General features: G+C 36.0%; 3 protein-coding genes across 5 annotated transcripts; 2 read left to right on the plus strand and 1 right to left on the minus strand.

Annotated features, from left to right (window-relative positions):
• Nucleotides 1-213: 213 nt before the first annotated feature.
• Nucleotides 214-6,342, plus strand: LOC110733481 (probable apyrase 7). The gene is made up of 4 exons (XM_021913535.1): nt 214-850; nt 2,307-4,420; nt 4,932-5,249; nt 5,795-6,342. Exons 2-3 carry the CDS (start codon nt 2,440-2,442, stop codon nt 5,231-5,233), a joined length of 2,283 nt encoding a protein of 760 aa, XP_021769227.1. The 5' UTR covers nt 214-850; nt 2,307-2,439; the 3' UTR covers nt 5,234-5,249; nt 5,795-6,342.
• Nucleotides 6,343-7,689: 1,347 nt separating this feature from the next.
• Nucleotides 7,690-8,640, plus strand: LOC110733706 (putative F-box/kelch-repeat protein At4g12810). The gene has a single exon (XM_021913792.1). The coding sequence runs from the start codon at nt 7,690-7,692 to the stop codon at nt 8,638-8,640; it is 951 nt and encodes a 316-aa protein (XP_021769484.1).
• Nucleotides 8,641-8,947: 307 nt separating this feature from the next.
• Nucleotides 8,948-15,147, minus strand: LOC110733482 (multiple inositol polyphosphate phosphatase 1-like). Of its 3 annotated transcripts, XM_021913539.1 has the most exons (12): nt 14,923-15,146; nt 14,705-14,792; nt 13,761-14,054; nt 13,422-13,580; nt 12,736-12,876; nt 12,590-12,646; nt 11,804-11,942; nt 10,722-10,826; nt 10,414-10,601; nt 9,698-9,739; nt 9,487-9,610; nt 8,949-9,371 (listed from the first exon to the last, which is right to left on the minus strand). In XM_021913539.1, exons 1-12 carry the CDS (start codon nt 15,090-15,092, stop codon nt 9,355-9,357), a joined length of 1,524 nt encoding a protein of 507 aa, XP_021769231.1. In that variant the 5' UTR covers nt 15,093-15,146; the 3' UTR covers nt 8,949-9,354. The 3 variants fall into 3 exon arrangements, with proteins under 3 accessions (XP_021769229.1, XP_021769231.1, XP_021769228.1); XM_021913537.1 differs by having other exon boundaries at nt 8,948-9,610; nt 10,722-10,823; nt 14,923-15,147; XM_021913536.1 differs by having other exon boundaries at nt 8,949-9,610; nt 14,923-15,145.
• Nucleotides 15,148-15,604: the final 457 nt, after the last annotated feature.

Raw genomic sequence — 15,604 nt, forward strand, 5'->3', positions numbered from 1 at the left:
GTAAACAAAGAAAATTCCTTTTTCCACTCCATTCTTTTTTTGTTTTCTTTTCCATTAACCATTAAAATCAAATTAACCTTTGTAATCTCATACGAGTACAAAATTACAAAGTACTCCTATTACTTATTTTAGTGCGAGTCTCCCCTAATCGAAATAAATCAATCAACTCTAATAGGGTATTTTCAATACATAAGTCCCGTCTACACATATATTATACTTTATGAACTTTCCAGTTGCTACCCATCCCGTCAAAAAAAATAAAATAAAAATTCCTTCCCACCCATGTAATCCTAACTATTAGAGACACAATATTCCCAATGTTCCATTTCTAAAATATTTTATTATAGATTTGGGTCACAATTAGAGACAATGGGTAAAAACTAGCAAAATTTTCTTCTGATTTCATAAAATTGACTTTTAATCTCAAAAGGTCATCATATACTACCACACCTCTTCCTCTTTCTCCTGCCCTTTTTCGCACAAAATTCCCACACAATAAAAACAAACCCAATTTATTTATTTATTTTTTTAACACAAATAAAATTCTGGGGGTTGCTTCCATTGGATCTTCCTGAAACCCGGAGATCAGATCACACCAGCAGAAAAGAGGAGAGAGAAAACTAGCAAAAGATTACAACGAAAGAAGAAGAAGAAGAAGAAGTTTCACTGTAAATGGTTGTGCCCCCATTTCAAAACTCTTCACTATTTCTTCCCTACCCAACTGTTTTTTTCTCTCTCCTTTTTTCACACTATTAGCATTGTTAAACCCAAATTCCTGATTCAAAGGAAGAGGAGAGATTACTGCTCTTTGATCTGCTCATAGTTTGGGGAAATCCGCGGTTTTTTTGAGGTTGGTTTCGATTTACATTGCAACAAGATTTTAGATTTGGGTTTATTTTATTTCATTACTTTGATGTATGTATTTGCAGTTTGATTTTGTGAGAGTTGGTTTTCTGGTGAATTTGGTGATTTAATGTTGTGGGTATTTCAGAATTGCTGATAATTTGATTGCTTTCTGTATTAATTTTATTGGGTTTTGACAATTTTTTTGAAGGGATTAGTAATTACTTTGAGATGCCCACTTAAAAAGGGTGTAAGAGTTGTGTTTAGTACTAGGAGGGAGATTTGATTTGTATCGGAAATGAGACATTGTCAATAGGAGTTTTATGGAAATTTTGACTGAATCTTGTGTAACGGCTGGTATCCAAGACCTGGGATCGAATCGAATTTTTGTATACATCATTGCCCTTGTGCGGCTCCCTGGTCACCCGAAAATGAACAATATTGTGTGAAGGTTAGACAGATTTTGGGTTATTTGGGTTATTGGAGAATTTGGGAAATGGGAATCAGCTTTGTATAGTTGTGTTACTGCTCTGACTGCTCTCTAGAGATTTATCTCCTATGAAATAATGTTAATGATGTGCTGAAACAATTTTTCTACTAATTTCTACTGCTTTTAGGGATAAGAACGCGTACGTCTGCACCTCCTTGACATCTGCCAATGATGGGATTAATTGGGAGTATAATTGTTTGACCTGGGTGTATTAGCTGTTATAGCTTGGTGTATTGCTATGTGCTAATTGTGGTATACATCACATATCCAGATGTAGCAAGGTGGTTAGTAGGGGTTTATTTGGACCTGAAAAGAGTCTTTGACATGTTCTACGATTGCTAAGGTGTGAATTTGATTCAATTTGTGTAAAGAGTCTTACTATGAAGATATCTGTATAAGACTATAAGTGTATGAATTTGTTTTCTATGCTGCAAATAAATAAGTGAAGAATGCTACTCCGTAATAGATTTTCATAAAAGCTTGTGTAATGTCTTGAAATCTAACCTACCAATTAGCCAATGATCTGTTTTGCAATGTGTTGAAACCTAACCTACCAATTAGCCAATGATCTATTTATAATGTGTTGTATATTATTACCCGCATTGTCTTGCTATATAAACTCCTTGAAGAATATACTAATGATGCTGTAGCTTTATAATCATAGCGAGTGTTTTACCTTTGTGTATGGGCATAGTCAAGCTGGTGAGCCATTATTATGTTAACAAAGAGTAACCTGGAAATATACTCTTCCTAGCTCAGATTATTGTTTCAAAGAATTAGTAGCCTAGCCTAGGCATTTCTGCATGTTTTCAATGTGTCTCTGCAAAATGCCTGAACTTAATAGCAATTTCTCGGCAGTGATCTTGATTAATTTTAATTTTTCTCAAGCTAGAGGTTCAAAATTTTTCTGTTGGTAATTTATGGTCATTTACTCGTACTCTGACACTTGATTTTGAAATTAACTTGTTTGCAGGATTTTTGAATGTTAGTGTCTGGTCTGGATAAGTGGCCCATTGTATACCCAAACATACTGTTTTCTGGCAGCAGCACGTAATATATATGTTGCCAGGAGACAGATGAGTGTGCTCCCATATTTTTAGAAAACCATGGTCTTTAGCAAAATCTCAGAAATCATCTCATCTGCAACAAATCGTCCATCCATGCGGCATTCCTCATCCATCCCATACATCCAAGCTGGATTATCACCTCCAAAAGGTTCTGGCCATGGTTTTAGTTTTAGCAGCCCTGGGCATATGAACAACATGAGGCTGTCTTCATCATTACAAGATTTTTCTCAATATCGTCGATTAGATCCTGAAAATGGTGATCAAAATGGTGGGATTGATGTCATCAATGCAAAGCCTCCTCATTCATCCCGTAAAGATATATCCAGCCCTAGTTTCTCGAAGGATAAAGTGCCTCAAAGCAATCCCTATACACGTAAGAAGTGGGTTAGAATATTGACAATCCTTCTTTGTCTACTTTTCTTCGGTTTTCTTTTATTTATACTTGGTCAGTTTCTATATACTTTTTGGTCTGGTGGACCTTCCAAATTTTATGTTGTGCTTGATTGTGGGAGTACTGGGACTCGGGTATACATATATGAGGCATCTGTCGCTCACAAGAAAAGTGGTAATCTTCCCATTGTTTTGACATCATATTCTGGGGGAGTTAAGAAGCCAAAGGGACAGAGTGGACGGGCTTATAACCGTATGGAGACTGAGCCTGGGCTTGATAAATTGGTACGTAACTCAAGTGGTTTGAAGACTGCGATAAAGCCACTTCTACGGTGGGCTGAGAAGCAGATTCCAAAGAATTCACATAAGACTACTTCTCTTTTCCTTTATGCTACTGCTGGTGTTCGTAGACTGCCAAAACCTGACTCTGATTGGCTTCTTAATCATGCCTGGTCTGTTCTAAAAAGTTCCCCGTTTTTGTCTCAAAGGGAATGGATTAAGATTATCAGTGGTATGGAGGAAGCTTATTATGGCTGGATTGCTCTGAATTATGAAACAGGTGTCTTAGGGGCCATAGCAAAGACAGATACTTTTGGTGCCCTTGACTTAGGTGGTTCATCACTGCAAGTAACCTTTGAAAGTAAGGAACCTGTTCTGAACAAAACTAACTTAAACCTGAGCATTGGACCTGTGAACCATCATCTCAGTGCATATTCCCTTAATGGGTATGGATTAAATGATGCCTTTGACAAATCTGTTGTCCATCTTCTCAAAGGGATGCCAAAAGTGAAAATGGAGGACTTAGTTCATGGAAATGTTGAGATTAAGCATCCATGCTTACACTCTGGATATAAAAGTGAATATTTCTGCTCACTATGTGCTTCCCTGAACCAAGATGCTGGGAGTCCTCGTCATGGAGAGAAAGACCTTGGCAAAAGGGGTAAACCTGGAGTCCCTCTTCGGCTTGTTGGCTCTCCAAATTGGGGAGAGTGCAGTGCAGTTGCAAAGGTTGCTGTCAATTTGTCAGAATGGTCAAATCTTAGCCCTGGAATTGATTGTGATGTGCAACCATGCGCTCTTTCTGAAGAACTTCCCCATCCTAGCGGTCATTTTTATGCAATGTCTGGTTTTTTTGTTGTCTATCGGTTTTTTAACTTGAGTTCAGAAGCAACCCTTGATGATGTATTGGAAAAGGGACATCAGTTTTGTGGTAAAACTTGGGAAGATGCGTATAAAAGTGTTCCTCCACAGCCCTTTATCGAACAGTACTGCTTTAGGGCACCCTACATAGTTTCATTATTGAGGGAAGGCTTGCACATAACTGATGGTCAGGTCATGATTGGCTCTGGTGGTACCACTTGGACACAAGGAGTTGCTCTTGTTGAAGCTGGCAAGGCATTTGCAACAAGAACAGAGCTTCATACACTTCAGCTATTTGAGATGAAGATAGATCCTGTTGTGATTTTTGCTGTTCTGTTGATATCATCATTTTTGTTGGTTTGTGCATTGTCATGTGCTGGTAATTGCCTGCCTAGATTTTTCCGCAGAAATCAACTTCCTATTTTCAGGCATAATAGTGCGCCAGCATCAGTTCTCAATATTTCTTCACCTTTCCGGTTCCAGCGTTCAGGTAAGGTCCTGTTTTTTTATTTTTTATGATTTTATCTAAATTTCATATTGTAATGAACAGAACAATCATCACCAATATAACAGTTTGGCTTATTGACGATCTGCTTTGATTTTTTAGAGGATCTTTTTTTTGTTTTCTGAAACTGTCAGTCTGCTGAGAGATACTGCAGTTCTTTATATATGTATCCTCATACCTCTCTAATTAAGAGCAATACTTTGTATTTCAAATGTTGATACACTTTAGTATAGCTATCAAGTTTGTCTCTTTTCTGCCTGTGGGCTAGCTGTTACCTTAGGGTCGTAGTAGTCACAGATAGTCGCTGTTGCACTAGTTGATTTTTTTTGCCAAAAATACTATTAGGTTCTAAATAAATATATGATACAAAGACAAAGCTTTGGGTTTGCTTGTTTGCATGCATCTTTTGGTCAGTATTTGTAGTTTTCAATGCTGTGCTCGTTTCGTTAACTTTTGTCTTACCGATTGATGAGATAAGATATCTGTAATTTTTCAGGGGATGCAAGAGTAAAAATGCCACTGAGTCCAACTGCTGTTGGTGATCAAGAAAGGTCAATTGGTAATGGACATTGGATTGGCGGAAGCAACATTCAGCTTACTGATTCTTCTCTATATTCAGCAGTCAGTGGAGTTTCACATAGTCCTTCATCAGGTAGCTTAGGACAAATGCAATTTGACAACAATGGCATGGGTGCCATGTGGAGTCCTCATAGAAATCAGATGCGTCTCCAAAGTAGACGGTCAGCATCCAGAGAGGATCTGATGTCTTCTGTGGCTGATGGGGTGGTGAAGGTTTAGATCTCCAAAAATCCTGGTATGAGCTCGAAATATTTTTGTAGTTTTATTTTGATAAACCTAGTCTTCTACATGCTACAAGGTTTCGGAGTCAGTTAGCCTTGAATCCTATCTCTAATTGTTTCCTCTATACGCTACATGAGTTCAGTGTGTATTAGCTGCCAAACCTTATCTCCAATTTTGTCCTCCTAGTATATAATTTTTTTTTTTCCTTGGATCTTCCTTGTAAAGAATTTAATTAATGATGAAACCAATCTTGAAGAATTCTCGCCTGATTTTGTTTTCTTGTGTATTTTCCCTTAAATGTATCCTATACATTTCATTCTTATTCATAACTATTCCACTCTTTTTTTGTTGAGTTAATACAGAAAGCTCATATAGGGGTGAGAGAAAACCCTTCTTAACAGTTATCTTTGATATGTATTAATTAGACCAAGGTTTTTTTTTTTTTTTTGTTTTTTTAGTAGAATTTTCTGTACCAGAATGAAATTCACATTATAGTTCATCAATCTTACTATATGATCTGCCAAATAGACTATTCACTCATTATTCACATGCCTACAGAAATGTCTTTGACTGAGATGTTAGCCTGCTAATGAACTATTCATGATTGGAACACTGGAAATCGCCATTACGTTTATTCGAAGAGGAAAGTTCTCATTTCTAGAGAGGCACGTGCCCAAGCTATTCAAACTCCTAGAAAGAGTATTTGGAGAGCATCGAGTATCACTCCTCTGAACCAGCAAAGCCCCAACCTGTAAATTACACATTTTACCAGAGGCGGCAGCGCTTACAGAAGCTGAAAATGAGTTGAGATTGTCTTGCTAACACCAATTTCCCTGAATGTGCTATAATGTTATTTACTGTAATCATATAGGTGGCCCTGCTGGTCACCAATTGAATTTTGTTTAGCTGATAATTGATGTTGAAGAACTGATTACCCTGATGATTCTTTCTGGTAATCAGATGGGAGTAAATATAAAACCGATGTACTTGATATGGAAATGTGTCTGATAGACTGGTAGTTCTGCATCATGGAAGATGCACAAGAGCCTTAATGCTGGATTATGTTCATAATTTCTGCGCAAAATTTTAACATCTTAACCCAGTCATTGAAGAGAGCGCAGCAGAGATTTTCGTATAATTGCTGGAATTTAATTGATTAATTATATTATATGAACTATTTAAGTATTTATAGATTGTTTAATTACATTTACAATGATCAGGTGATTTCAAGACATTAGAAAGGTAAATAATTTTGGCATACCCATTGTGAGAGCATGGTTTTCAATGCTCCTCTCACATGGAGGTATGTCAAGATCAATTGTGAATCAATTTTTTATATACTAGTATTGATAAGGGTTACAATTATGACAATCTAGAGGTGTCAATTCAGATAACCGGGTGAAGTTTGGGTTGATCTATGACAGGTCGGGTCTGTTTGGGTCGGGTATATTCAGTTTAAAATTATCCTTTTAATTGCCTCGGCTCGAACTGGGTCAAGATATGTTGGCTTTGGATCGGGATTGGGTCGGGCCAACTTTAGCTCGGTTCATATTCAGTTCAAATAAATTTGGATCGGGTTTAAAACGGATTTTAACGGGTTAATCTCGAGTCTGATGACTCTGGATCGGGTTTGTTCGGTTTGGTTGATTTTGGTTCTATTAATTTCGGTTTGATTACTAAGGTTAATTCAATATTCGGTCAATTCTGATTCAAATACTTTCCTTTGAACTCAATAATTGATTTTTAGTATTTAGCTTAAAATAGGGTAATTTACTTCTTCAATTTTGAGCTTAATAGATTTAATTCTTTTACAAAGGGTAATATAAAGGTGATTTGATTTGATTTTTTTTTAAGGGAACAATTCATTTTGATTATGTCCAAATAGTACAAGTCAATTGCTGCATTTTTTGACTTCACAATTGAGAGAGGACTGACGGACTAGAATCTAATTATGAAGAACTGAGCCCGAATCTGAATTAACCCAAAGGGTGAACCGAATGGAACACAAAATAGATTATTTTTTAAGTTGTCAGACTTGTAGATTTAATAATAATTGCTTTTGAATTTGTTTAGAATTAGGAAACTAGTTTCCTACTTTTCATAGGTTTCCCTTGCTACACAAATTTGTGAGCTTGTATAAAACTATATAAATATGCTTATGATATCATAAAAAACTATAAGAACAAACTTGAATTTGACGTAACTCTAATCTTATCTCTATAACTGCTTTCATGGCTGAATGGAGTGATTTACCCGATAATATCCTTATAGAAATAGTGTTGAAACTAGATTCTGTCCAAGACTTAGTCTATTTTTCCTCTGTATGTCAATCATGGCAGTCCGCGTATTCTATGGCTAAAAAAACTTGGACTAGGACGATGCCATGGTTGATGCTACCCGAAAATACACAACATAACCCGAACAATTACCTCAGGAAAATATATTGTCCTAATATGCAAAGGTGTTACCAATTGAACCTCCCTCAAACTTATGGTGCTAGATGTTGGGGTTCGTCGTGTGGTTGGGTTGTAACACTTGATCTTAACCTAGAGATATATATGTTTAACCCGCTAACCAAAGCTCGAGTTCCTCTACCCTCTCAAACAACCATGTTCAATGACTATGAGGATGAAATAAACGATTATGTTTGGGCACGACAGTGTTTTGTGAACAAGATGATTGTCTTTGAAACCGATAATGAAAGAGATGACTACATTGTTATAGCATTACCTGGTGCGTTTCCAGGTTGTATAGCTTACTATGCAAGGCGTAGTGACAAAGCATGGACTTCAATTTTTAGTACACGCAAACTACAAGGATGGTTGTTGGATTGGGTGACGGATGTTGTGCGTTGGGGTCAAAAATTACTATTCTTGTATCAGGATGGAGCAATTGGATATTGTGACATGAGTGCACTTGAAAACTCAAAAATCGCGACAATTATGGAGTATTCGCCTATTCCTAAAGCGTACGACCCATGGCCCTGCATCAAACAACAATACTTGCTGGATGCATTCGGTGATCTTCTCATGGTAAGCAGACACAAAATAGATTATGAAGGAGTTGAGGATAATAGTGTGAATTATGATACATTACACTTTAAGGTCTATAGGTTCAAGTTTGACACAAATACTTGGGTACAAGTCAATGACTTGGGTGATGTTGCGTTATTTGTGGGGAATAACACTTCTATTCCTATTCGTGCATCACACATTAATAATTGCAAACGCAATTGTATTTACTTCACCGATGATGAGTTCCAATTTTGGAATTCTCTCACTCTTTTCGGGGGACATGATATGGGACTTTTCAACATGACAAATAATGAATTTGAAACCGTTTATGGAGGTGATGATATTCATTCAAGTTTTTGCCCTTCTTTATGGTTTATGCCTAAGTTTTAACTTGGGGACTAGCTCAATTAAACCTTTTTTATGTAGCTTGATTTATAGAGTATTTTTGATGGATGAGTACCAAATGTTCTTAAAAAGAAAACTCAATGTAATAATTATTTGATATATGGCATAATTTGGTTTCAATTGATGACCCTTTTAAGTAATCTTCTATGCTCTTAATCAGCTTTCTTGTCCTCTTAATTTCTACTACTTACCTCGTCCTGTCCTTGGCTCTTCTTGTCCACCTTATCAATTTCTTTATACTACGTAATTGACATTGATTTATGAGTTTACGCAGTAAAATAAATTCTTGCAAAGAGTAATGTAAAGAATTAATTTAGAATAGTTGTATCAATCAGATCTTAATTAAATTAGTACTAAAAAATTAAATTAGTTCTAAATTTTTTAAGTTTTAGTTATTTAAAGTCACAAACACAAAAATGTTTCAAAAAAAAAAAAAAAAAGGAATTCTGATTTGAATAACTAAAATCAAGTGAACATTCTTCAGTATAAAACACAGCTAGGCAGAGGCAGCAAGCATCGGTGAAGTTCACTCCCATCACTGTCACCAGGTAAATCACTCTTCATTTGTTAAGAACTGAACTCCAGATCTAACATTGAGGCCAACAGCAGTCCTGCATAGTGAAGTTGCTGATGCTTCCATATTTGTGTTCCGCAAAATCAATGCAGAAGAGCAGAAAGATCAACCAAAAAAGAACTCTGCTATATGGATCCAGCAGCTGAAATCAAATGATGACTTGTTCAGATAAGAGTATCAAAACCAAGAGTAGGCAGAACCCCTTTATAGGAATGAGGCCCATTATAAGTCGGCTTTGTCAGAATCCTTTGCATTACCCTGCCAGGAGAACAGCCAACCAAACAGCGATGAAAACTTGCTGTATGCAGGCATTGGCACAACATCCTTCACCGTGCAGATGGCCTGATAATCATCCTTCATATGAGGCTCAAGTATCCTTTCCTAAAAGACACAAAAGCAATTCGATGACTGAAAGGTGAGGTTTCTAACAAACAATAGCATACAAATAAACATTAATGCAGTAGTTACCTTGAAAACTTCAAATGGACAAAAGTCAGAGTTGACGCAGCCCTGTTCAAACAAGTCAACAGTATCAAATGTTGACAAAAATAAATAAAATACGGAGAAATCAGAAGATAAGAAAGACGGAAGCACAGAATTACAGCCTACAGTTTAATAAAACCATGAAGCAATTATGCACTCCCCCTCCATTTCTATTTACTAGCATCATAAGGTTGTACAAGGCTCTTAAGGAGAAAATTTTTTAAAAATAAATTTATTAGAAAAGAAGTAGAGAGAAAAGCGGGTGGGTCTGTGGATAAACTGCAGAAAAAGATGAGAGGACCAACATACCATATGACGAATTGACGATGTAGCAAATGAAAAGGGACCCAAAAAAAGGCAACATAAAGAAGGGGATACATAAGGAGCTGCATTGTTTTGGAGTCAAAATGTTGGAGGTGCAACACCAGAAAGTTTTGAGTAGCAAAAAGAAAAAAAAAAAAGCCTACACCCTCTACTGAGCAGCAGTTGAGTTTTCTATAGGCTTGGCTGCACTTAAATTAGTTTATTAGTATTAAATAGGCAAAAAGTAGCAATAGTGCATGCATAGCTTTAAAGACAGAAAGAGAACAAAGTCATTTCATTCCCCATATTTTTGCAAATGCTGAACAAATCCTTATTTGGCTAATATCCTACAATGTGCAACCCAATGTATACTTTAGCCACATCTAACTGAAGCTTACCGGTAAAGGTACTGGATGCTCATTATGCAGTACATGAACAAAATACTTGCTCTTTCTGGCAGGACAACTGTAAAGTACAAGCATGTTGTTCCCAGCAAATGGAGCCACGACACTACCTCTCCAAGTTCGCCTTTTGGGAGGCATAGGAGGGAGCTCCAATGGTGTTTCCTTAAGAATGAGATTATATTCTGTAAATTATTCAAAGAATAACATCAAGTAAGACCACCAGTCCACCACCAATATAATCAAAGAAAAATTTAGAGGTAAAAGGTAGGAAGCAGGGCAACAAGATCTTAAGATTATCTCACCAGATCCTTGAAGAAAGAGACCAAGAAGACATGAAAATGGAACCACAGTCTCAGCGTGAGCAAATCGAAGCCTTGCCTTCTCATAACTCCCAATGGGAAGAGCTTCTGCATGACAAATTTGAGCATATAAGTGAGGCTAGAGTAAGAATCTAAAACATCAACTATATTATATGTAGAAAATATGAACAGACATTATCACACAAGCAAGATTCCATATATAAAGGACATGAAAATGTGAGCTCTACAAGTTCATAATCCCCATAAGGTCCAAGGGAACCATTCCCACCACTCAGATTAACAAACAGGTTGTCATAGAAGTCTCAACTTTGTACATTAGACCATCAAAAGTTCCTGATTTCTCAACCTCTCCAAAAATGGCTAAACTAAAGCCTCGAGGCAACGTTCGGGTAAGTATCAACATTTTAGGTTACAAGCATTGGAGAGAGAATGTTTGAAGCAGTGACATGACACAAACAGGCATAACAAAGTGAATTTGATCATTATGTCTAAAAATCACAGAGAAAATGTACAATTGAGATAAAATCAACATTATGGCTAAAAGTTCAACATTGTCGATTCTAAGAATTAGACAATATTGCACCATTCAGAACTCAGAAGTAACCCCCCACCCACCCACACACACACACAAAAAAAAAAAAAGCAAAACCCACCATTGGGGAAAGAAACTTCACTAATTTTTGTTGAACATATTAAGCAGTGAAAATTGCTATGAATTACATAGGTTTGGACTGCATTTAAAAATTAAATGCAAGAATAAATTTAAGAGGAGTTTAATTGATTAGAAAAATGAATTACACCAATTACAAATGATATTCCCACTTTCGAGAAGTGGATTATCTCCCAAATTAGCTTAACAAAGCTAAAATCAAGATACTTAATCAATATTCAACATAATGGTCTCTTCCTAATTAGCTCTATTCATAGGATTTCCCTTCTAACAAACTGACTTCTTCTTCAAACTTTGTGACAATTAATTTATTACACAATACCTATACTACCCCAGAAGAGGATGCAACCAAAAAAAAAAAAAAAAAAACACAAACCACAATAAAATTATGTACCTTCATTAGCCTTGATAGCAAGCTCCATGGACTCAACTACATCTTTAAGCAAAGGCAATCCCATGCGGTAGTTCACAGATTTTCCATATCCTTTCAATACAAAGGCCTCCAGATCATCTGTCCACTCCAGCAGAGCAAGCTGCAAATAACAAAACATTGTTATAATAATTAAATAACTCCCCCCAAATCATTATATTATGTATTTAGGATATTTTATTTGCTGCCCTGCTAGATAGTGTATATATTTAAGGGTATTAATTCAGGTGTAAAAAAAAGCTCTCCTTTAATTAGTTATAATGAAAGGCATAACTACTTTACTCCAACCTTTCGCACCTTGAACAAAAAAAGGAAAGAGAGCTTATTCAATCCCCAAGAGAAGCAAGTAAGAAAAGGAAGGTCTAAAATTAATCATTTTATTTGATTAGGAAAAGTATTAATTAGAAAGTGAAATAAACTGAATACAGCAATCCTGAATTCATGCACAAAGGACTAAATATCAAGAGTGGGGGGGGGGGAAGGGAGTATAGAAGAGCTCTCCTAAAGTTTACATGCAGATGGTAAATCTGCATTCATACAGCACAGGTTAAGTTGCTAAAAGAGGAAGGAAAGCACAACAACATTAGCATATACCTTCTCACAATGTCAGCAAAATGTATATGTAGATGTATGTGGGTCTAATCCTTTTTGGTGCCACTTATAGTTCTAATACTCAATGGATCATTCACAAGAAAAAAACCATAGAAAATGAAGCAATAGAACCAAAGGGAGAACTACAAGTCCATGTACCTCAGTTGGATTAAAAAGACCACAAGCTTGATTAGTTATGTCTAGCAATGATGCTTCCTGCCATAACAAAAGCAATACGTCACACAATTAGAAAAACAGATATCTACTGTACATCTGATAAATCGTGATTTTGCATGAACACACACCTGCTTGCATAAAAACCAGAGAGAAGATATATCATGTCTGGTGAAATTTAATCCATAGCGTCCGATTAAGGCATGAGTGATTTCATTAAAAATAGGCTCCTTTATCTTCTCAACAGCAGGCTCCTCATTTTTCCTGTAGTTCTACAGCCATGTGGAGAGGAAGATAGTGGAGTGAGGTGAAAACGCACAACAATTTTAAGCACACAAACCAGAAGTGATCATATTACAAGATTTCAAGATGTCCACAGGCCAAGTACCATCAATATGAATGCTACGGGAACTTTGTAAGAACAACATATGAGAATTGAAAATATACATGGTAAAAGATCTACCAGCATGGAAAAAACACACACATTCAATAAAGAACATGGTGAGAAAAAAAACCCAACTTCAAGAAACAAAAAAACCTTATGCAGAGTATAAAACAAATAAAATATGGCTTCTATTTACAAGGATTGCATATTTAGTATACTCAAGATAGTTGCCATGCTGAATCATTAGGTGATGTGGACAAATATTTAAGTGACATGCTAAGACAAGTAAATCAAGCCAATTTGAGAAACAAACTGAGAAAATCCTTTTTTGAGGTAACTAAAAAAACGTCCTTGTATGTTCAACACAAAATAACATCTTCCAAAGTAAGAATTTATACATAACAACCAATCAATAATGCTTTAAATACCCACCTTATAGCTTTGGCAGGTATCAAAAAACCTCAGCAATAAGTCACTAGCACGACTTTCTGTACTAACAGCAAAAGCTCGTTGTTTTCCTGGCCCAAGGCTTCCTCTCTCACTGAAAAGCCCCATTGAAAAAGCCACAGCACTAGCAGATGCCCGAGGAACCTAAACCGTTTAGTAGAAAATAACATAACTAGCATCATAAGCCCTTGTTAAGAGATGGGATAGCATATCAGAAAGAAGACAGATAAGCACTGAAATGTAGTAATAACGGTATCTGTCATCCAACATCAAAAGGATTTAAAAAAAAAGGTGATCTAAAGTTGAAAAGGACCAAGTCACTACCTGAGTTGCTTTTATGGTATACACATCAGGGTGGTAATCATCATTTAATAGATTTGGATATTTTCCTCGAATCCTGATTCCAAGATCATAGAGTTCTTCTTCTCCCTTGACAATCAATTCTCCACCTGTTACCTTTCCCTTCCATGGAGATGTCCATTCAAATAGCCAAGCAGGAACATTATCCAAAGATAATTTGCGTTCTTTTGCATTTGCTATAAGTGCTTGCAGTGAAGTGGCTAGCCTATCCATTTCCCTAATTCGTTTCTTAGTAGGGGCTCTTGTTCCATGCCTTGCCTATGAATTTGATGTTGATTAGTTTTGAACAAATGACTAATACACTGTAAATATCTTTGCAGCTAACAAACATGAGTAAGAAAAAGCTCATGAGTACAAGAATTCGGTTAAAAAAAACCCATCAAAACAAGGGACATTCCAAGTTCATCTTTCACATCTCAAAATGACATCCCATACCCAAGTACCTTGCATATCAAACACATGCATTACTTTGGAACACGATTGGTACACTAAGCATTATTCAGGCCAAGACATGGAAAGTTGGAAACCCCCACAATCACAACTACCTAGACCAAAAATATGCACACATATCAACTATGCTACACCACAAAAATTTGAGCTCTTAATATTACCAACCCACATAATTCATTCAACATTTAAGAAGCAAGTTTTATAATTTTTGGGTAAATGATAACTTATGGTCTTATGGATATTTGGTAAAGTCTTAAGTGGTACCAAGACATGAGGTCGAATACCGTCTACATCACTTCACTACATGACTCTCTACACAACAAAATTATAAGTTCTGGCATACAACAATGTAAATATGTAATCTTTACTTCAATCAAATTTCATAAACAATAAATTCATACAAAATGTCTCCATTTCTATCCATGAGTAATAAATTGAAAACTAAAAGAAGAGATTACCACAAGATTGATATGCACAGGTGTACAATCATCAGTTTTATTAGAAGGTACAAATTCATTATCCACAATATCTTTTACAGCTCCATATCTGCATCCCAAATTAAAACCACATTATCAATCAAAACCACCCAAAAGTCAAAATTAGGGTTTATTTATCCCCAAAATAGAAAATTGAAAAACCTATGCAATAAAAAATCCAAAAAACATAGAGATCAAACCTAGTTACAGTAGAAAGATGCTGACGAACATCGTAAGGTTCATCAACGGTTGATCGAGCATAGGAAGAAGGTACAAGTAGTAGTATGAGAAGAGAGAGAATTGCATGTTGCATAAAAATGGCGGAATTATTTTCTTTCATCTTCGATTTTACTTTATCATTCACTTTCATTTCTCTGTTTTTGGGAAGATTTCTGGATTTTCTCTCACCTATTTTGATTTTTATAGTGTGGGAAAGACGAAGATTTGTCGACGTGTGTTACCGTGAACGTTGACAACCCATAGGGAAGGTACATGTGGCATGAGTAAAAAGTTGGTTAGTGAAACATACTTTTAAGGCTCGACTGCTCGAGTATGATCATGATTGGATCCGAAATCGACTCGAAAAATATACGATTTAAATTTTGACTCGCGTGAATACATTATTTTAGTGTAACTTAATTTTAAAAATTGATTTGAATCAATTTTACTAAATCCGATCCGAACACTTGAATTGACACCTCTAGACTCTGGTCATATTTATTAATTGTTTTGAGTTGGGGTTGAGTTTAGTACAGGTTACTTAGATTTTTGTTCAAGAGATATGCGGATTAGGTTTAAACTAGTGTGTACACATAGTGGGTAATTTCAAAAGTAAATCTGTCACAAGTAATTACTAAATCGAATTAAATTTAGACTTCTGGT

The sequence above is a fragment of the Chenopodium quinoa genome, unplaced genomic scaffold (genome assembly GCF_001683475.1).
Source record: "Chenopodium quinoa cultivar QQ74 unplaced genomic scaffold, ASM168347v1, whole genome shotgun sequence".
NCBI lineage: Eukaryota > Viridiplantae > Streptophyta > Magnoliopsida > Caryophyllales > Amaranthaceae > Chenopodium > Chenopodium quinoa.